The 22,974-nt window shown below is 50.4% G+C and overlaps 1 protein-coding gene across 1 annotated transcript in view; it reads left to right on the forward strand.

Annotated features, from left to right (window-relative positions):
- SF1 (splicing factor 1) overlaps positions 1–22,974 on the forward strand; it is a 218,213-nt gene that overhangs the window by 29,776 nt on the left and 165,463 nt on the right. The window contains exons 5-8 of the mRNA XM_029611672.1: positions 1,890–1,979; positions 15,636–15,819; positions 15,929–16,044; positions 16,136–16,243. Of these exons, the coding sequence (XP_029467532.1) occupies positions 1,890–1,979; positions 15,636–15,819; positions 15,929–16,044; positions 16,136–16,243 (498 nt within the window). The remainder of the gene's footprint in view (positions 1–1,889; positions 1,980–15,635; positions 15,820–15,928; positions 16,045–16,135; positions 16,244–22,974) is intronic.

The raw sequence follows: 22,974 nt of genomic DNA on the forward strand, positions 1-22,974 counted from the left end.
ACCACCCCTCGCCCATGAAGGGTCATTCCAGGGGCTCCCAGAGGTTTTGGCCCTGCAGAAATTCGACATTTGAGGTCTCAGTCCTTTTGTATGTGGCAGCCCAAGAGAGGGTCAGGCTCATCCCGAACACCCCAATTAAATTTTACCGACCTACCTTCAAGATGAGGAGCTAGGGGTGTCATCTGTCTCATTTTTACCAACGGTGGGTCGAGATCACTTCAGACAAATGGGCATTGGAAGTCATACGAGACAGATATGTACTGGAATTTCACAGCACTCCTTGGGACGTGTTCATGATGTCTCCTTGCCACTCCCAGCACAAGAAGCAGGCAGTGGAGATTACGCTTCTAAGACTCCTCAGGATGAGGGCTGCGATCCCAGTACCTACACCCCAGGAAAATATGGGGCTTTATTCCATTTTATTTTGTTGTAACCAAGAAAGAAGGTTCCTTTCATCCCATCCATGACCTCAAGAGTGACTCATTTTTGCATGGAGATCTTACGCTCCACGATGATGGCCGTACAATCGGGAGAGTTCCTAACATCCCTGGACCTATCAGAGGCCTACCTTACATATTCCACTCTGACAAGAGCACAGTTTGTTTTGCGGTACTGGGTTGACAACCGTTTTGGGCGCTGCCCTTTGGCCTAGCCACTGTCCCCAGAACATTTTCCAAGATTATGATGATCGTGGTGGCAGCATTGAGGAAAGATGGGATCTTGGTGCACCCATACTTCAATTGGCTGATTCGGGCCAAGTCTGTGGAAGAGAGCCTCCTGGTGGCCAACAGGCTGATCTCCTCCTTGTTGCAGGAACTCAATTGGGTAGTAAACCTGTCCAAGAGCAGCCTAAAACCTTCCCAGTCCTTGGCGTATCTGGGAGTCCGATTAGAGACCAGGCGGGGCAAGGTCTTTCTTCTGATCACAGGGATCTTACTCAGTTCTGTCTTACGGTCTGGTCCTTGAGAGGGCTTGTCTGATGAAGTGGGGATATTCTGCGGTGGTAATTGTCCAACTTACTCTGCGCTTGGAAGTTCTCCACGTCCCTAGTGAATGTGCGTGTCTGGAGAGTATTTGAGGCCTGATGCGAAGAACACGGTGTCCTCACTCCGGTCAAAATTCTACTTGTTCTGGAACTCTTGCAGGACGGTCTGAATAAAGCTTTGGCCTTTAACTCCTTGAATGTACAGGTAGAGGCTCTCTCCTGTTTCAGGGGTGAGGTGAATGGGGCCTCCTTGTTGGCTCATCTGGACGTGACCAGTTTTCTGAAATAAGTGAAGCACTTTCGTCCAGTATACTGATGTCTCATTTTACTGCATAGTTACTAATACCAGTGATATCACTGGAAAATTGTTCTGTACCCATCTTTTGGCAGGGTGGTATAAACTCACGCATCCGGTTTGGTGTAGCAAGATCCAAGGAAAGGAAATTATCAGGTAAGACAAATTTCACCTTCTTGCTTGCTGAAAGTTTTACTTTAATGGATTGGTGGCTATCTGGAGAGGGGCATGCTCCTGTTGTTGACTTTCCAAGCGTGTTTTTATCACTCATCTGTTTTAAAACAAAAGGTTGTAGTGTATATTATACTTTGACTCACAGGCTGTTTTTCTTTTACATTGTAAGATCTAAGGTAGTTGAAGACTAAACTGCATTTAAAGGGATCCCTCAGTACCTTCACCATTCCGGGTTGTCACCATCAGTGTGATTTGGGGCATTGAAATACTAAAGGTTGTCTGTGTAGTGAGTGATAAAGATGCCAACCTGTTTAGCATACCATGATAGCGAGGCCTAGCAATTGCCTGCCTTCTGGAGGGATGGTGCTTCCTGGCCCAGGTGACTCATAATGTACTTGTACAGAATTGGTTATAGAAGTTACTTTTTTGTTTCAGACCCCCAGCAACTCGTGTAAGTGATAAGGTGATGATTCCGCAGGATGAATATCCAGAGATAAACTTTGTAGGACTTCTTATTGGACCCAGGTGAGTTTCTAAATTATCTCCTACACCTTGCTGTAGAATCCTGCTTTACCTTCCTGGATAGATTGTTTCCAAGAATAGAGCTTTCATGTCAAACTTCACTGTGGTTTCAATCTTTTCTTTGGTGGTATCAAAAATTAGATTTTAATAGTGAATTGCAATGTATGTCTAAGGCTTGGGGATGTTATAGATTAGACTAAGGTAGGGCATTTATCAGATTGTATATAAGTTTATTTTATTTTATATTTGTGTTTTCTTTTTTGCATAAGCAATCATGGGCCTCTGAGCCACTCAACCATGAGGTGGTTTAGACATGGGGGGGAAGTGGATGGATAGGTTTAGGTTTTGGTTATGTTTTGGGTTCTGGAGGAAAACAAAAACACTTGTGTTGGTTCTTTCTGGATGTTATCCTTACATTGAGGTATTGCTCCTGGGGGAATTTTGCGCAAAAAAAATTAAAAATTCTGCGCACAAAAACTTAAAATTCTGCAAAATCCTGCAAACTTTACATTGGTTAAAATAACACAATTTACATGACAGTCTTTAAGGAATTACATTTTAAATTAATACAGAAAAAAGTTATTACTGAGAGATGCAGAATTTTCCTAGAAATTCACTGTGTCCCTTCCACTTGCTTTCCCTACTCCCCTGGCCACTTTGCCCTCTCAGGCCCCCAACTCTTCCACCCGCCAGTCTCTCTCTCTCCTCCACTTCTAGGCTCAACCCCTTCCACACTATCGCCAGTCCCAGAGTTTGACCCCATTCTCAGTACTGCCCCTCACCCAGGCTCCCTCTGTCCCTCCCTCTCTCACACACATGCACCTTGCCTCCCAACATGCGCCTCGAGCCATGTGTGAGCAAATTCAAAAAGAAATTAAAAACTTTACTTTCCCTGTACGTACCAGGATCAGTCCAGACAGCTGGGTTATGCCTCCCCTCCAGCAGATGGAGTCAGAGAGAAAACTGAAAGCACCCCCTAGATATACTGGTGTGCCACCTGCGATCCTTCAGTATATTCTCTGACTCCAGCAGATTGAGAGGCATAACCTGCGGTCCTGGCCTGGTCAGTTTGTTAGTACTGGGGAAAAAAAAAAAAGGGAAATCTTAATAGAGGGACAAGATCATTTGGTTTCTTTCTTCTCTCTATCCTGTCTGTTCGTGTTGGTGTTTGTGTGAACGCAGCGCGGTTTTGAGCTCAGTGTGGGGCAGGCACATAGGGCACTGCCCTATGAAAGTTCCCGGGTTAGACGGTCCTTGAGGCTGGGGGAGAGCTTACGGGTGGGCCGGTCACCCTCCCCCCAATTCCAGGGGTCCCAACCCTGAAGGGGGTTTAAAAAAGAAAAAAAAAAAAAGCTGTTTCTTTTAAAATTTTGTTTGGGCCACTTCAGTCCTGTTGGGAACAGGCAGTGGATTTTTTTTGTGCCTGCCAGAGTCTCTACGGACCCCGGAGTGGGTGGCTCAGTCACCCGGCGCGCTGGGCTGGTGAGGGGTTTACTCACCTCGATTTTGGCGCCTTTTTTCATCGGGGCTCCATTTTCTTCCCGCGATGCCGCGATCTTCGGCCTCTGTGGCCTGTGCAGGAACGGGGGCGCGACTCTCCCGGGAGGGCCTCTGTCCCCAATGTCTCCCCGGGGACGAGGGACCCTCCCGGGGGCCGAGCGCTGCCCGCAGCGATTCTTTGCTGCCTTCTTCACCGCGGCATCGCGGCGCTTCTATCAGGCGTTCTCCGGCCCCTCCTCCCTCGGGGAGGAGTGCGGCGGCCATCTTGGCCACGCGGCAGACAGACTCTGAGGCATCAGAGGAGGAAAACCCCCCTCCCCTAGCGAGCGAAACCCGCGGTCCCCGGCCGATTTGGGAAGCCCTCAAGCCCCTCCTCCCTCGGGATCCATTAAGAAGAACTTAAAAAGGTCTGTGCCTTTTTCCTCCGATTTTGTGCTTCTAATGCACAAAGCTTTTTTGCAGGCTGAATCTGGTTGGGAGGCAGAGGTCCCTTCTCCCCCCAAGGTCCCTAAACCTACCTTACCTCAGGGGAAACCGCTGGGCGTAGGGTCCTCCGGAGCCAGTGTTCCCCGCCCGCGGGGGGGGGGGGGGGGGGGGGGGGGGGCTGAGGGCACAGGGGCCGCGGAACCTGTTCTGAATCCCCAGGAGCCTTCAGATTTGCTGACGGCGGACGAACAGATGCCCGTGGAAGGGGATGACCCCCAGGTGCTGCGTTTATTCGGCAAGGAGGAGTTAAGCTCCCTTATTCTTCATGTCCTGCAGGAGCTTGAGCTAACGGCGCCCCCCCCAGGACGCTGACACTTCTACAGGGGATATCGCTATGGCAGGGCTTCGGGCCCCCCCTCAGACTTTCCCATTCCATCACAAGGTTTTACAGATTGTCTCAAAGGAGTGGGAGCTGCCAGAGTCTTCCCTGAGGGTCACTCGAGCTATGGAAAAGCTATATCCCTTGCCTAAGGAATCCTTGGAGCTCCTAAAGACACCGGCGGTGGATTCGGCTGTCACGGCTGTGGTTAAACATACGACTATCCCCGTTACGGGTGGTATAGCTTTGAAAGATCTCCAGGACCGTAAGCTGGAGATCTTGCTGAAGCGTATCTTTGTGGCGGCCCTAGGTGTCCGGGCAGCGGCGTGCAGCAGCCTCGTGCAGAGGGCCAACCTGCAATGGGTCCAGCAGTTGCTGACCACGCAGGAGCTTCCTCCGGGTGAGGCTGAGCAGGCTAATTGCGTGGAAGCTGCGGTCGCTTATACAGCGGATGCCTTATATGATTTGTTGCGCACTTCAGCTCGCATTATGTCATCGACGGTTTCAGCTAGGAGGTTGTTGTGGCTCCGTCGTTGGTCGGCGGATGCCACCTCTAAGGCAAGATTATGTTCCTTCCCCTTTAAGGGCAAGTTGCTTTTTGGTGAGGAGCTAGATCAGCTTATAAAGGACCTGGGAGACAACAAAGTATATAAGTTGCTGGAGGATAAGTCTCGTCAATCGCGGGCGTTTGGGAATGCTAGGGCTCGCTTTCGGGGTCAAAGGCGTTTCCGTGCGGGAAGAGGTGGTGCCTTTCCCCAGAGACAACAGGCAACGAGAACCCAGTCCTGGTCTCCTTCCTTTCGGGGCAGGAGGCCTCAACGAGGAGGCTCCTCACAAAGTTTCGCTACCAGCAAGCCCGCACAATGAAGGTGCGCAGGCCCATTCCTCCGTTCCTGTTATCGGAGGTCGGTTGTCCCGGTTTTGGGAGGAATGGGTCAAAATAACTTCGGATCAATGGGTCCTCGACGTGGTTCAGTACGGCTACGAGTTGGATTTTGTACGTCCCCTCCGGGATCTCTTTATGGTGTCGCCGTGCGGTCCGTGGGAAAAACAGCTGGCTATAGCTCAAACTCTCACCTACAGGCTCTGGGGGCAGTGACTCCGGTCCCGCTGGACCAGCTTCGGACGGGTCGGTATTCCATTTACTTTCTGGTTCCCAAAAAGGAGGGCACCTTCAGACCAATCCTGGATCTCAAGGGAGTAAACAAGGCCTTATGCGTGCCTCGCTTTCGGATGGAGACTCTAAGGTCTGTTATTGCGGCCGTCCACAAGGGAGAATATTTGGCTTCTTTGGACTTGACCGAGGCTTATCTCCACATCGGAATCCGAGAGCGTCATCAAAGATACCTGAGGTTCATGGTGTTAGGGTCCCGTTACCAGTTTTGTGCCCTCCCCTTCGGACTGGCCACCGCGCCGCGAGTGTTCACCAAGGTTCTCGTAGTGGTCGCGGCCTCTCTCCGTCGGCAAGGAGTACTTGTGCACCCCTATCTCGACGATTGCCTCATCCGGGCAAAGTCGCATGCGGCTTGCAAACGGGCAGTCTCCTTAGTGCGTCAACTTCAGTCGTTGGGTTGGGTAGTCAACTTCGCGAAGAGCGGACTCGAGCCGACCCAACAGTTGGAGTTTTTGGGCGCTCGGTTCGATACCTTGGTGGGCAAGGTCTTTCTTCCTCAGCAGCGCATGCTCAATCTCATGGCACTGGTGCGGCGCCTGTTGGCTCTCGCGACTCCCACGGTTTGGGATTATTTACAGCTCATTGGTCATATGGTATCTACTATGGAGATGGTGCAATGGGCTTTTGCGCATATGCGGCCTTTACAAAGAGCACTTCCATCTCGTTGGGATCCCAGATCAGAGGATTACGGGATGGAACTCCCTTTGCTGGAGGAGGCCTGCTCCAGTCTCTTCTGGTGGCTCAATCCAGACAACCTGCTCCAGGGAGTGGACCTGGAACCTCCATCCTGGATGGTGGTGACGACAGATGCCAGTCTTTCCGGCTGGGGGGCGGTCTGCCAATCCTGAGCTGTTCAGGGTACCTGGTCGGCGCGCCAGTCCACTTGGTCCATAAACCGCTTGGAGACCAGAGCGGTACGTCTGGCCTTGCGTCGCCTCCTTCCCATGGTGAGCGGCTGGCCGCTATGCATTCTGTCGGACAACGCAACCACAGTGGCGTACATAAATCGACAAAGAGGCACCAAAAGTCGAGCGGTAGCGACAGAGGCGGCGTTGTTGATGGCTTGGGCGGAACGACACGTGACGCGCCTCGCGGCCTCCCACATTGCCGGCGTGGACAACGTTCAAGCGGACTACCTCAGTCGACAACACCTAGATTCGGGAGAGTGGGAGCTCTCGACAGAGGCGATGTGTCTCATCACTCGGCGATGGGGGATTCCGCGCTTGGACCTAATGGCGACTCGAAAAAATGCGAAGGCGGCGCGTTTCTTCAGTCGAAGAAGAGAGCACGCGTCGGAAGGAGTGGATGCGCTAGTACTTCCGTGGCCCCGTCACATCCTTCTGTATGTGTTTCCACTATGGCCCCTGGTGGGGAAAGTGTTACGATGCATAGAGTCCCATCAAGGTCAGGTGATTCTCGTGGCTCCGGAATGGCCGCGTCGCCCGTGGTTCGCGGATCTCGTCAATCTGGCGGTGGACGGTCCTCTACGGCTGGGTCATCTTCCCAATCTCCTGCGTCAAGGTCCGGTAGTTTTCGATTTGGCGGATCACTTTTGTCTGGCGGCTTGGTTTATGAGCGGAAGCAGTTAAAGAAGAGAGGTTATTCGGATGCGGTGGTGTCTACTCTACTTCGGGCGCATCTGTCTTCTACTACGCTGGCTTATGCTAGAGTCTGGAAGGTTTTCCATGATTGGTGCGCCGGTTTAAATATATCACCTAGACGTTTGACCGTGCCTCAGATCCTCATGTTCTTACAAGAAGGCCTGAAAAAGGGTTTGGCGTATAATTCGCTTCGAGTCCAGGTAGCGGCTCTGGGATGCTTGAGAGGTCAGGTGGAAGGGTCCTCCCTCGCGTGTCACCCAGATGTAGCTCGTTTCTTGCGCGGTGTTAGAAATTTGCGTCCTCCTTTTAGGCTTCCCTGTCCTTCCTGGAACTTGAATTTGGTACTCCGTGGCTTGTGTGTGGCCCCGTTTGAGCCTATTAAGACGGCTTCGTTGAAGGATCTGACCCTCAAGACGGTGTTTCTTGTGGCCATTTCCTCAGCTCGTCGAGTGTCGGAGCTTCAGGCTCTTTCTTGCAGAGAACTGTTTTTGCGTATTTCTGATTCGGGAGTTTCCTTACGAACCGTACCCTCCTTCTTACCTAAAGTGGTCTCGGCGTTTCATGTCAACCAGACGGTAGAGTTACCTTCTTTTTCAGCAGAGGACTTGCGGTCTTCGCAAGGTAAGGACTTGCGGCGGCTGGACGTCCGAATTCTTCTGCGCTATTTGGAGGTTACCAATGACTTTAGAAAGTCGGATCACCTTTTCGTGTTGTGGAATGGGCCCAAGAAGGATCTTCAGGCGTCCAAGGCTACGATTGCACGCTGGTTAAAGGGGGCCATTGCGTCCACGTACCTTGGCTGCGGTAAGCCTGTTCCTGATGGACTTAAAGCTCATTCGTTGCGTTCTCAAGTGACTTCGTGGGCAGAGAATCAATTGGTCTCTTCCCAGGAGATATGTAGGGCGGCCACTTGGAAATCTTGGCATACGTTTGCCAGGCATTATCGCCTGGATGTCAGTGGTCCGTCCACACAGTCGTTTGGCAGCAGCGTGATTTGAGCGGGACTCTCAGGGTCCCACCCCAGTTGAGGCGGCTTGGGTACATCCCAGCTGTCTGGACTGATCCTGGTACGTACAGGGAAAGGAAAATTAGGTTCTTACCTTTGCTAATTTTCGTTCCTGTAGTACCATGGATCAGTCCAGACGCCCGCCCACATTTTCTGGGAGTCCGCTCGTGTTCCATTATTATCTTTTCCATTACAGTTGGTATCCACACCACAGATGAAGCGTTTTTTAGCTGTACAATTGTCATTGTTTCATGTTGACTGTACAACTTTGGTGTTCTATTTGTTTGTCTGTTTTCAAGGAGGTTACTGTTTGATCTGGCCTCTAAGTTGAACTGCAATCAGTTACGTTTTGGAAATTTATTGGGGGTGGCCTTTGCGATGGCTGGATTCTTACTTCTGCTTTGATATCACATATACTGAAGGATCGCAGGTGGCACACCAGTATATCTAGGGAGTGCTTTCAGTTTTCTCTCTGACTCCATCTGCTGGAGGGGAGGCATAACCCAGCTGTCTGGACTGATCCATGGTACTACAGGAACGAAAATTAGCAAAGGTAAGAACCTAATTTTCCTATTCAAACAAGCCTATCCAGAATAGGCTATCCCACAAATCCACCACTCTTTGCAGCATCACATGGTGTTTTATGCATTCCTCATATTGAGGCCCCAGTTTTAATAATCTTTTCTTCATAACTGCTCTTTGTTACCCCCTCCCAGTTTATTTTTCCCTGTTATGTAATTTCCAAGCTTAATTTGTTTAATGTAAACCGGTGTGATGTCCTAACTAATACCAGTATATAAAAAAAAAAATTTCAAATAAATAAATAGTACACATACACACACCCTCATACAGGCTCCCTCACTCTCACGCGCACACACATCTCCTCATACAGGGTCTCTCTCTTCTTGCATACACACCCACACAATCTTTCTCTCTCACACATACATCCTCATACAGGCTACCTATATCTCTCATATGCACCCCTTTGCACAGGCTCTGTCTCACACATAGGAAAAATGGGTTCTTACCTGCTAATTTTCGTTCCTGTAATACCACAGGTCAGTCCAGACCAGTGGATTGTGCATTGCTACCAGCAGATGAAGTCAGAGAACAATTAGAACTTTCTCGTTATGTAGCAGTGACCAGTGCCACCTGCAATCCCTCAGTATTGACCTGTATCCCAAGCCTAAACAACCAAACTGTATTTAAAAGGCGAAGGTGGTTGGAACCCAAAACTTAACCCGCCAACCTCTTGCCCGGAACAGATAAAACAAAAAAAAAACCAGTAGACCACATCTGAACGTGCCCCTTCCGGAGCATTTGCAAAAAGACCAAATTGTTTGTTCAGGAAATAGCACCTCTCAAGGTAGTCTTTCGGAATCTGAAAAGGGGGACGGGTCTCTGGACTGATCTGTGGTATTACAGGAACAAAAATTAGCAGGTGTAAGAACCAATTTTCCTTTCCTGAACATACCCAGATCAGTCCAGACCAGTGGGATGTATCCAAGCTACTCTACACTGAGTGGGAACCCGAAAGACCCGCTCGCAGTACACCCTCCCCAAAGGACGATTAATCTTGCGCCCTCACATCCAAACAATAATGCTTGGTGAAAGTGTGCAGGGAGGACCAAACCGCCGCTCTGCAGATCTCCTGAGGCATCAGAAGCTCACACTCTGCCCAGGAGGTAGCCTGGGTTCTAGTGGAATGAGCTCTCAGACCCATGGGCACCTGACACCCACAGGCAACCTAAGCCGCAGCGATAGCCTCCTTTAATCCAGCGCGAAATCGTAGCCTTCAAAGCCTTGTCACCCTTCTTAGGACCCCCAAACAAGACAGATGGTCCGAACGCCAGAAGTCATTAGTAACCTCCAAATAGCGCAAAATTACGCGACGCACATCTAAAAGATGAAGTTCCCTCTCCTGAGGAGAATCCCTGGACCAGTTCGGAAATCCTGGCAGATCCACCGCCTGATTGACATGAAAAGGAGAGACCACCTTGGGCATGAAAGAAGGAACCGTGCGCAGCAAAACTCTATCAGTATCATCAAATCCTAAGAAAAGGATCTCGACACAACAAAGCCTGTAACTCTGAAATGCGTCGAGCAGAACAAATGGCTACGAGGAAAACTGTCTTCAAGGTCAAATCCTTAATGGGAGCCCTCTGTAAAGGTTCAAAGGGGGCTCCGCAAAACACCCGAAGCACCAGGTTCAAACTCCAGTCCGGACATAATGGGCGTACGGGAGGACGTAAATGCTTTACTCCTTTGAGAAAATGTGAAATGTCTGGATGCACTGCCAGTGACCGACCGTGAACTCTGCCCCTTAAGGCACCTGAGGCAGCCACCTGAACCTTAAGAGTTGAAAGCTAAACCTTTGGCCAATCCCTGTTTGCAGGAAGTCCAACACCTGGGGAATCTACGTTGACAAAGGATCCAAGGAGCGCTGGCAGCACCATGCCTCAAATAACTTCCAGACCCTTACATAGGCCATAGAAGTAGAAGGCCGATGCGCTTTAAGAAGAGTGGAAATGACCTGCTCGGAATATCCCCTCAATCGCAATCGCTGCCTCTCAAAAGCCAGGCCGCGAGAGAGAAGTGATCCTCCCAATCTGAAAATATTGGCCCCTGGCGGAGTAGATGCGGAAGATGCGCCAGCTGTAGAGGACCTTACAAGGCTAATTGCACCATGTCTGCGAACCACGGGCGACGCAGCCACTCCGGAGCCACCAACACTACATTGCCTAGATGCTGCTCTATGCGTCGTAGAAGCAGACCGATGAGAGGCCAGGGAGGAAAAGCATAGAGAAGAATGCCTTGGGCCACGGACATACCAGTGTCTCCAGTCCTACCGAGCCTATTTTTCGACGACAGTTGAAGAAGCACTCCGTCTTCGCATTGGCTCAAGTTGCTATCAGATCCAACTGAGGCACGCCCACCTGGCGCAAATGAGGTTCCATGCTTCGGGAGCTAACTCCCACTCTCCCGGATCGAGCTGTTTCCTGCTGAGGAAGTCCGCCTGTACATTTTCCACGCCCACAACATGAGATGCAGTGATTCCTTTGAGATGGTGCTCTGCCCAAGCAAACAATAGCCTTGCCTCCAGTGCCACTGCAAGACTCCATGTCCCGCCTTGCCGGTTGATGTAAACTACTGTCGTCGCTTTGTCTAACACTCGAACCATTGTGTCCTTGACCAGAGGAAGAAATGCTCGGAGGGCCAGTCGGACAGCCCTAGTCTCGAGGCAGTTGATGGACCAGGATTTCTCCGATTGAGACCAAAGCCCTTGGGCAGATTTGGTAAGGCAAACTGCACCCCATCCAGATAGACTGGCATCCGTGGAGATAACCATCCAATTCGGAGGGTCTAAGTCCGCTCCCTGTTTCAGGTTGCTGCATGAAAGCCACCATGATAGACTGATTCTGGAAGGAGAGGTAACTGTATATGGAACTTTTCTGACACAGGACTCCACCGCGATAACTGCGCACGCTGCAACGGACGCAAATGAGCGAACGCCCACGGGACCAAATCCAAGGTGGAGGCCATGGATCCCAGAACCTGTAAGTGATGCCAAACTGTCGGATTCTTCCTCTGAAGCAGGGCTTGGACCTGATCCTGCAACTTTGTTACACAGTCCGCTGCCAGAGAAACCTTGCCTCGGAAAGTGTCGAACGCTCCCAAGTAGACAAACGACTGCGTGGGCTACAAATGACTTTTCTGGACATTTATGACCCAGCCGAGCGACTGCAAGGTGAGCATCACCCTCTGAACTGATATTACGCAGTCTTCCTGAGACTTTGCTGGGATTAGCTAGTCGAGATATGGGTGAACAAGGACTCCTTCCTTGCGCAAGAATGCCACCACGACCGCTATGACTTTGGTGAAAGTACGTGGAGCTGTCGCCAGGCCAAAAGGAAGAGCTTGAAACCTGAAATGTTGGCCCATCACCTTGAAGCGGCGGAACCGTTGGTGAGCCCGGCGCATCGGGATGTGGAGATACGCCTCGGTGAGGTCTAACGACGTGAGAAACTCTCCTCTGCGTACCGCGGCCACTACAGTTCTCAACGTCTCCATGCGAAAACGGGGAACATGCAAACACCTGTTCACCTTCTGCAGATCCAGAATAGGACGAAAGGTGCCCTCTTTCTTGGGAACCACAAAGTAGACCGAATACCATCCCTTGCCCTGTTCCACCAGAGGAACTGGAACAATGGCTTGGAGATCGAGCAGTTGTTGAGTCCCCTATACTGCTTCACATTTGACCCGTGAAGCAACAAGAGACTCCACAAAAGCCTACCGCACCGGGCGCGAACACTCGAGAGCGTTAACTATCCTGGACCACTTCCAAGACCCATCAGTCCGAGGTAATCTTTTCCCACTCCGCCTAGAAGCTCGACAATCTGCCTCAGACAGCTTCTACGACAGAATGGGTGCCCCTGGCTTCATTGGGTAGGTTTTCCACGACCAGCACCCTGGCTCGTGGACTCTCTTCTTGGGCACAGTCCTCCACAAAAGGACTGCTGACGTCTCAAGCTCGGCCTGGACCCCGAAGGAGCTGAAGACCTACCAGGGCGAAATCTGCGAGAATCCCGAAAACGAACCCGTGAGGGAAAAACCTTCCTCGAAGGTTTTCTATCCTCTGGCAATCTGTTGCCCTTGGACTCCCCCAGCAATTTCACCAACTGGTCGAGATCCTCCCCAAAGAGAAGCTTGCCCTTAAAGGGGAGGTTACAAAGTTGAGACTTGGGAAGATAAGTCTGCTGACCAATTACTCAACTAGAGCAGTCTATGAGCCGTAACCGCAGACACCATAGTACGCGCTGAGGTCATAATCAAGTCATACAACGTGTCCGCGACATAGGCAACTCCTGCCTCCAAACGCGTGGCTTGAAAGGGCCCCCTGCCGTCTGGTCTGGCAGTTCCGGCCGCCTCCTGAACCCAGCAAAGCAGGTTCTCTGCATGATGCTGGTGCAAATCACTGCCCTGAGACTCAGCGCTGAGAGCTCGAAGACTCACTTCAGATGAATCTCCAGTTTGCGGTCCTGAATGTCCTTCTGCGCAGCGGCCCCGGCCACAGGAATGGTGGTCTTAGTCATGGCAGACCCAGTCTCGTCCACCTTCGGTATCTTTAGAAGATCCAAAACATCCTGCAATAGCAGGTAAAGTTTCGCCATGGCTCTTCCCACTTTCAAACCTGCATCCGGCGAGTCCCATGCCTGTGTCACTAGCTTGCAGACCACCTTAGCTAATGGGAAGGAAGTCGTCGGACCCCGAATCCCATCCAGGACCGGGTTGACACCTTCACTGTCTGATTCCTCCTGTGAAACTTTGATCCCCAGGACCTCCTAAATCTGGGGAATGAGAGGTCGAAGCTCCTCTCGCTTGAACAAGCTCACTACACTGGGATCATCGCCTTCCAAGGGTGGGAGGTCATCTTGGTCCGGGTCGTCCTGTATCACATCACCCATATCCTGGGTGAGTCCCGGATCCTGATCCGCCCCAGGGTCTGAGGGTTCCCCGAGTGGGGCTGGCAACCTATCCACACCTTGAGCCCCTTGGTGAGCCCCTGCAGGGTGATGGCGGTCCAGGGACCCCATGGGTATCCACTTTGGAGGTTCCGCCAAAGGGTCCAGCTGTGCTGCTCTCTTCAGGATCTCCTGTTTCCTAGCCAGGAACACCTGATGCAGCAGGAGTACAAACTCGGGGCAAAACTCCCCTGAATCAAACCCCCCCCCCCCCCCCCCCACGCAGGAGGGTCCGGTGGCCCAGGGTCATCCCCAAACGCGGGAATTTGGTCCACCGGGGAGAGAATGGGAGGGTCCGCCTCCCTTGGCAGCTACCGCGAGCTACCATCCCCCGCCTAGGAGGACTGCGGCCCGGAGGACCGGAGCCCTTGCCTGCTTACTGCTCCCCTGAAGAAGTTCCCTCCTGCCCTGAAGAACAGGCAGAACACAAGGAACTAGCATTTATAGCTTGCCCTGACGCCCCACTTGCGTGGCAGGTTCCCAACTTAGGATGGGGTGCCATTGAGAAAAATGAGCAGAAACGCGGTCGGCTAAAAAAAAGAAAAAAAATTCCACTCAGAAAATCTTCATACGACTGCAGGAGCTAAAAATAGAAAATCTTCCTGCAGGCGCAAAATTGCTGTGAGGAGAGTTGCCGGTGCGAAAATAGAGGCCTCACATGCACGCGAAGGCCTACCCCCGCCGACCTATCCAGAGCCCCAGGCTGTCATGAGGACCTGCGGGGTTAAGCTCACCAGTCCAGCTGGCCTGCCAAGGGCACGGCCTGTTCCCCAAATGAGCTCCTCCTACCTTGAAAGGCTTCTTCCTTGCTTGCTTTCAGAATTTTTTTTTTTTTTTTAAGAAACTTTATTCTGACAGAGTTGGTGTCTGAGGGAAGGAATGAGAGGAGCCTCAGTGCTCAAGGAAACTAGGAGCCCCTGGCTATCGAGACACTGGCACCGATGCGGGCGAGACACAGGCAGGGGTATCAAACGCCCGGATTCAACTGAGAGATGGCCCACGAAGGTGCCTAACACCTCAGGAAGCCACACTAACTACAAACTAGCCTATCCTAGGAAAAAAAACTTTTCCCTAATAACTTTGTTTTTTTAACTGACAGACTGCAGGTTTGCATCTCTACCATCTGCTGGAGTCAGAGAAATACTGAGGAACTGCAGGTGGCACTGGTTATGTAGCAGTGCCCAACTCCATCTGCTGGTAGGAATGCACAACCCAGTGGTCTGGACTGATCTGGGTACGTTCAGGAAACATCCCTTCACGCAGGCTAGCACCCTCACTTACTCACGATCCCTTTTTCATACACCCCAGCTCCCAATCTCTCACATACACACTCCTTCACAATCTCCTCATATAGACTCCCTCTCTCTGGCACCCACACTCAAGCATCCCCCCCTTGCTTTCTCACTCTTCTTTCCCACCCCTTCCCCTGCTCTCACCCTCCCCTTTCTCACCCCTCTCTTTATCGTCTCACACACATTCACTTTCACCAGGTCTTCGTCTTCACAGTCAGCGGAGCATACTCTGCAGCACACGGGCCTTCATGTTTGCCGCGAACGGCGCGCCAGGGTCTTCATCTTTGTGCACGCTGTTCGTGGTATGCCGGGGTCTCCTCTTCCATTTTCTGTGCAGAATTTGGCAATTCTGCGCAAATTCTGTGCTCTGCAGTAGTGCAGAATTCCCCCAGGACTAACATACTTATATCTGCCAACACTAAAGTCTAAATATTAAAACAAAAAACTTCACTGTGGTTTCTTATCCTTAACTTTAGAGTAGTTTTGTTTTTGTTTTTATGGACAATGTCAACTAGGTCATGTAGTGTTAAATATCGGTTCCTTGTAAATTTTGTATTTTCATCTAAAGACTGTAGCTAATAACTAGCTATAGATTAGAGTTTTAGCAATTTAGGAATGAGGATAACTTTGTAATTTAGGGTTCTAAAGATATATATTTAAAAAATCTTAGGCGTTTGAACAGAACAGGTGCATCCTGCTATTGAATGTGCTGAAAAGTGGCATATATTTACAGGAAGCCTTTTTTTTTTTTTCCTTCAGGGGGAACACATTAAAAAATATTGAGAAGGAATGCAATGCCAAGATTATGATCCGTGGGAAAGGGTCTGTAAAGGAAGGGAAGGTGGGACGAAAGGATGGTCAGATGCTACCTGGAGAGGATGAACCTCTACATGCTTTGGTCACCGCCAACACTATGGAAAATGTAAAGAAAGCTGTGGAACAGGTACAAATCTTTTCTATGGCCATTACAGAGTTGAGACTAATTAAAATATGCCACAGAGAGAGTATGAGGAGGTCTGTTCTGCTGACATGTATGAGATTGATTCTTGCAGATCCGGAATATCCTGAAACAAGGTATTGAGACCCCAGAAGACCAGAATGACCTGAGGAAGATGCAGCTGCGGGAACTGGCACGTCTGAATGGGACACTGCGTGAAGATGACAACAGGTAGGTAATGCTGGTATCAAAAGGGCGGTGAGTGTCATCTGGTTCTCTCCCAGTTAATGGATACTAATCCATATCATTGCTCTTCTGGCAGGATTTTAAGACCCTGGCAAAACACAGAGACGCGCAGTATCACAAACAATACGCTGTGTTCCAAGTGTGGAGGAGCTGGACACATTGCATCAGACTGCAAGTTTGCGAGGTAAGCCTGAGAGAATGGTGCCCCAGTGACAATTTTATGAAGTACTGCATCTATTGCTGCTTTCTCCCCATGCATTTGAGAGTTGAGTGCATTCAGTCTTAGATTTCTGCAGAAGATTTTTCAAGATTCTCTGGCAGATTCTGTGCCAGTTATGGCATTTAAGTAATTTAACAGTTACATTTGACTACACACAAAATATTTTTATTGAAAAAAATTTAATATTTAAACTATATACAAATACAAAATTTTCCAAATATAAAAATCAGTTCTTCCTCATCCAACTAGACCAGTCCAGATGCATTGGTTATACTCCCTAGCCAACAGATTTAGAGAGGCTTGCTGACATCACTCCTTATAGGGTTCCATTCTGCACTTAGCCTGCATCTCCAGCAGGTGGTAGACGAGTCTCCTGTGCTGTGACCTTCCTAGTTTTAGACCAGGTGAAGTGAAAATTTTCTGAATTGGGCTTGCTCCCCAGGTGATTAGTCTTGCGACTCCCTCACCCATTGGGGGCCTTTTTTGGGAATCTGGATATTTGTCTGGGCTATACCCAGTCTTTCCTCCTCAAATGCAGCTTTCTATTCTGCAGCCTTTCCTTGGGATTTTTTGTAATTTGACTGTTTTTCCCCCCTCTTCCTTTGCTGTTTTTTGTTTTGGGTAAAATTTGAGAGATGGTGGGGAGGGAGTAAGTGAGAGTACAGGAATCTAAGGCATACTGCTGTGGAGGCTGCTTTCCTGTGGCAGGAAACCCAATTATCTGGGAGGTTTTTTCTCCAGGGCTGGGTGGCAAATACTTTTATGTTGGTATTGCAGGAGCACGGGAAGAAGCTCCCATTCCCTGTACGTACCTGGATCAGTCCAGACTGTGGGTTGAGCCTCCTTTCCAGCAGGTGGAGACAGACTAAAACTGAAAGAATATCCTATATGAGGACAGAGCCTATCCTGTAACCCTTCAGTATTTGTCTGTCTCCAGCAGGTGCAGCACATCTCCCTTTGGTCTCCTGATCTAGGCTAGTCAGCCTTTTTCTTCCTTCCTTCTGGGATCAAGCTTATTCCTTAGGGATTTTATGGGTTTTTCTTCCTGTTAAAATAAAATTAAAAGGTTAGTCAGGAAGTTGAATTTTTCTTCAGGAGACTGCTCAGTCTCCTGGCTCTTGCCGGACTCAGGGGGGCTTTGCCCCTTGTGCAGTGCATAACCTGTGTCAGTTACCGCTTCCAGGTGTGGGGACAGAATCTGGTAGTCCAGTTCTCGTCTTCCCCCCCCCCCTCCCCCCTGGCTGCCAAAGGGTCTTAAATTTACGCTGCACAGAAACAGGTGTGCATACTGAATTTCTCCAAGAGCTACCTTCAGCCCTCCCAGGAGTTAGGGTTCCTGGGAGCCCACTTCGACCCTCCCGGGTGGGCAAGGTCTTCTTGTCTCACGCGCGGACTTTCAAGTTGATCAGACTGTTTCAGAGTCGGAAAGGAAAATTAGTTGTTACCTGTTAATTTTCGTTCCTGTAGTACCATGGATCAGTCCAGATGCCCTTCCCTGTTTTTCTGTCCTCTCAAAGCTTGTTTCTCTTGCAGATTCCTAGATTTCCACACACCTTTTTTTGTGCATGAATACTGAGCAAATACACCGGAAGCCTTGGTTGCTCAAGCACCAAGTATATGCAAGAGCGGTTAGTCATACCATATCTATTACATTGTTCTACATCTGCTCCATTGAGCTTTCTGGTTACTTGCTTGATCCTATTCTGGTTTTGTTGTTTTCTGCTTTGACAATGGTTATACTGAAGGGTTATAGGATATCCTTTCAGTTTGTCTGTCTCCACCTGCTGGAAAGGAGGCTCAACCCACAGTCTGGACTGATCCGTGGTACTACAGGAACGAAAATTAACAGGTAACAACTAATTTTCCTTTATGTGCTGTATTTGGCCCTTGCTGGCAGGGGGGAAACCTTACCAAACCAGTGAGAAGGAGAGAGAACAGAGGCTGAGCACAGCAGGTTCAGGGGAGGCCACATCAGTGGGGTCATTTAGACCATCTTGTTTCCGCTGGCTGGTTAGCCAAGATCAGTTCAGATGCATGGGTTTTTCATCCCTATCAGCAAACGTAGACAGAGAACAAAATGTTTCACCAGCACTGCTGCATAACAGTGTGCTATGTGTAGCCCCTCAGTATTTCTGTCTCCAGCAGATGTAGAGGTGTAAAACTTGCAGTCTGGAGAATTAAAAAAAAAATTTTTTTTGATCCAAATTGCTCCCAAGGTGTTAAGGCCTGATAGAACCTTATCCCTGGTAGTGTAGGGCAAACAGAGGGTTGATAATCCTGGAGTTAGTTGGTTGTGGGGATTGAAAGCCAGTGGTCTGGCTGCCTCTGCTTCCCTGTGGACCTTCCTCTGTTGGATTCAGTCTGGCCAGCAAGCAGGAAAGTATGCTTTTATTTGGGGATTTGCTGGCTGTTTTATGGCAAGTCATTTGCTTTAAGCAAAGTTTAAAAAAAAAAAAGATAAAATTTGAATCAGACCTGTGTGGCTTGGGGAAGCCGCCAAGAGGAGGAAGGGATGTGTGACTGCTGCTTCGACCGGGAGGGTCGACATGGGACTGGCACGGCAACTCCAGAGTCGAGGTGTGGCAGCATGTGCAGTAGTAACCTGGGGAGGATGCGATCCAAGATAGTTACGTCGACAGACCGCAGGAAGTGCTGCAGGGAGTATGTTGGGGCTGTGTGGCAGTTCTGCAGCAGCAGCCAGTGCCTGACAAACAGTAGGAAAGCGACTCAGTTGTCAGTAGCAGGCAGACTGGGCCTCTCAGATATGGGAATGGCAGCCATTTTTCCTGCAGGTGCAGGAAAGATTGGCGGGAGAGGGTAGAGGTTCCCCACCTCCCTTATCCCCAGTGAATTGCAACACGGGCACTAGGGGCAACACAGAAGCAGTGGAGGAGTCCTTGGATGACAGATTAGAGGATTCTGAGGTTCCTGAACATACCCAGTTCCCTGTACGTACCCGGATCAGTCCAGACTCCTGGGTTTGGCCCCCCCTCTAGCAGATGGAGACAGAAGTTTAACAACAAACTCCGCCTTAACTGGGCTGGTGCCACCTACAGTCTGGCAGTATTCTTCTGTCTCCAGCAGGTGGAAGACGGGCCAAACTTACAGTCTGAGTTAGGGCCTAGCATAGTTAGTCATCAGAGGACCTCGGTGCAGGGCAGGTGGTCCACTGCAGGAGGCACGTTGGTCAATCAACCGTCTAGAGACTCGAGCGGTGCAGTTAGCTCTTCAGGCTTTTCTTCCAATGATTCGAGGCAAGTCTGTGTGCATCCTCTCCGACAGTGCGACCACAGTGGCTTATATCAACTGACAGGGAGGAATGAGGAGTCATCCAGTTGCGTTGGAAGCTCGGTTGATGATCTCTTGGGTGGAGCGGAACTTGTTCAGTATAGCCGCTTCCCACATCGCCGGGGTCGACAATGTTAGAGCGGATTTTCTCAGTCGACATTGCATAGATCCAGGGGAATGGGAGCTCATGGACAAAGCCTTTCTTCGCATTTGCGCTCGGAGGGGGCCACCCTGTGTAGATCTAATGGCGACGTTCAAGAACACCAAGACGCCCCGCTTCTTTGCCCGCTGCAGGGAACAGTATGCGGAAGGCGTGGACGTGCTGGTTCTTCTGTGGCCGGTGGGCATCCTTCTGTGTATGTATTCCCTCCTTGGTCACTCATCGGCCGCACTCTTCGCAGAATAGAAGTGCATCCGTCGGAGGTCATTCTCGTCGCTCCCGAGTGGCTGAGACGTCCATGGTTCGCGGATCTCATCAATCTGGCCATCGACGGCCCCTTGAGGTTTCTGGATCTACCCGATTTGCTCCTTCAGGGTCCGGTTTATTTCAATCAGGTTGAATGCTTTTGTCTAGTGGCATGGCTTTTGAGAGGCAACGTCTGAAGACCCAGGGGTATTCAGATGCGGTGGTTTCCACGATGTTACAATCCCGTAAGGTTTCCACTTCCTTGTCTTATGTCAGGGTCTGGAAGGTGTTTGATACTTGGTGTCTTGCCAGAGGTGTTGTCTACCTGAGCGGAAGTCTCTGTCTTGGGTTTTCTCCAGGATGGTTTATCAAAGGGCTTGTCCTGGAGTTCTTTACGAGTGCAAGTGGCCGCGATCGGTTCCTTGTGTGGTAACATACATGGTCTAAGCCTAGCATCACACCCGGATGTTTCTCGATTTTTACGTGGAGTGAAGCATTTGAAGCCTCCTATTCGGGAACCTTGTCCGTCTTGGAATTTGAATTTGGTGCTTGACTTGGGGGCGGCATCTTTCGAACCTTTGCGTAGGATAACCTTGAAAGATCTCACCTTGAAGGTAGTATTCCTAGTGGCGATTGCCTCAGCTCGTCGAATTTCAGAGCTCCAAGTGTTGTCGTGTAGGGAACCCTTTTTGCGAATTTCTGATTCGGGCGTTTCTTTACGTGCGGTGCCATCTTTTCTACCCAAGGTGGTATCTTCTTTCCACTTGAATCAGTTGGTGGAACTACCAGCCTTCTTGAACCGGTCAGAGCCCAGTTATAAGGATTTAAGGACCTTGGATGTTCGGACTTTGCTGCGTTATCTGGAACTTACTAATGAGTTTCGGGTGTCCGATCATCTTTTCGTACTCTGGAATGGACCTCGTCGAGGTAATATGGCTTCGAAGACCACGATCGCTCGCTGGTTGAAGGAGGCCATAAACTCTGCATACTTGTTAAGTGGGCGACCTTTGCCGGTGGGGCTCCGGGCTCACTCTACTCGATCTCAGGCTGCCTCTTGGGCAGAAAGTCATCAGGTGTCGCCCGAGGAAATTTGTCGGGCGGCTACGTGGAAGTCTCTTCACACTTTTGCTAGACATTACCGTTTGGATATTCAGGTGTCGGGGAAGGGGACATTCGGAGCAGGGGTACTGCGTGCGGGCCTCTCCGGATCCCATCCCAAGTACATGAAGCTCTGGTACATCCCAGGAGTCTGGACTGATCTGGATACGTACAGGGAAAGGAAAATTAGTATTCTTACCTGATAATTTTCGTTCCTGTAGTACCATGGATCAGTCCAGAGTCCCGCCCTCTTTAGGGTCTTATCAGTGTGGAGAGTCCTCGCTGTTGTATTCCTGTCTGTTTTTTGCAGACCGATTGCATTATTCTGCAGCCCATGGGTGCTGATCCCATCTGGGGGTTCCATGAGCCAATTTTTCCGGTGGTTCGATTTCTGTATAGTCTTGGGTTTTTGATGATCCATTCTGCTTTGACATTTAGTAATACTGCCAGACCTTAGGTGGCACGAGCCCAGTTAAGGCGGAGTTTGTTGTTAAACTTCTGTCTCCATCTGCTAGAGGGGGGGCCAAACCCAGGACTCTGGACTGATCCGTGGTACTACAGGAACGAAAATTATCAGGTAAGGATACTAATTTTCCTATCAGTCCACCAGCAGATGGAGTCAGAGAGCAAAACTTTGGGCACAAGAGTGCCACCTGCAGTCCCTCAGTATTTCTCTGACTCCAGCAGTTGGTAGTTATGCACTCCGGCAGTCTTAGTTTTTTCAGTTAGTTTAGGGAGATAGGAGTTTCTTTTTTATTTTCCTTCGGCTGCTTCCTGAGGTGTTAGGCACCTTCGTGGGCCATCCCTCATTGGAAGCCGGGTGTCCGGGGGGTTGGACACCCCTGACTTGGGTCTCACCCGCTCCAGTTCGATGGTTGGAGGCCAGGGGCTCCTGGCTACACACCTCTGAAGCTGCTCCCTCGACTCCAAGCTTGTCAAGCAAAAAAAAAAAGGAAAGTTTCATAATTTAAAAAAAACAAAAAAAAACCCTGCCTGGCTTGGCATCGTTTTCCTGCGAGGTAAGGAGTCGGGGGCCGCCTCCTGCAGCAGGGGTGTGCAAGTGGGATGCTCCGGATGCGGGGCTCAAAGTTGGCAGAGCTATGGCCAAGCTTTATCCCCTGTCAGATGTGTTGGACCTCCTCAAGATTCCAAAGGTGGATGCGGCTGTTTCAGCAGTTACAAAGAAGACAGGCAGGACTGCAAACTGAAAATCCAGTTGAAGCGGGTGTTTGAGGTAGCCGCTGTGGGCCTCAGAGCGGCTTATGCAAAGGGCTTGCCTTTGCTGGGGGCAGGAGGTAGTGCCCGGCTCGGGAACCCCAGGGGGTGGTCCGTTGCAAACCGCTCGCTTGGAGGCGGGCATTACATAGGTGGCAGACGCTCTCTATGATCTGGTGCGCACTTCGGCGCATAGCATGGTGTCCGTAGTGTCAGCGCATAGACTCCTTTGGTTGCGGAACTGGGCGGCAGATTTGTCCTGAAAATCCCGCCAGTGTAACCTCCCCTTTAAGGGCAAGCTCCTATTCGGAGAGGAACTTGATTAATTGGTTAAGCTACTTGGGGAATCCAAGGGCAATCGCCTGCCGGAGGATAGGCGAGCCTCCAGGAAGGTGTTTCCTCCGCGACCCCGTTATCGGGATACGTGCCATTTTTGATCTGGCAGATACACCTCTTTTTCTTCCTCTTCTGGATCTAAACAGACCCGGGACGCCAGCAGTCCTTTCGTGGGCGTAATCGCCCCAGGCGGGACACAGGAAGTCTCGGGGCTGGGGGAAGGCAAACCCTCCCAATGAAGCCACGAGCACCCATTCCGTCGTTGAAGCTGTCGGAGGCAGATTATCCAACTTTTACATGGAATGGGAAAGGATCACCATGGATCGCTGGGTCTTGGAAGTGATCAGAGATG

This window comes from Rhinatrema bivittatum, chromosome 8 (genome assembly GCF_901001135.1).
Source record: "Rhinatrema bivittatum chromosome 8, aRhiBiv1.1, whole genome shotgun sequence".
NCBI lineage: Eukaryota > Metazoa > Chordata > Amphibia > Gymnophiona > Rhinatrematidae > Rhinatrema > Rhinatrema bivittatum.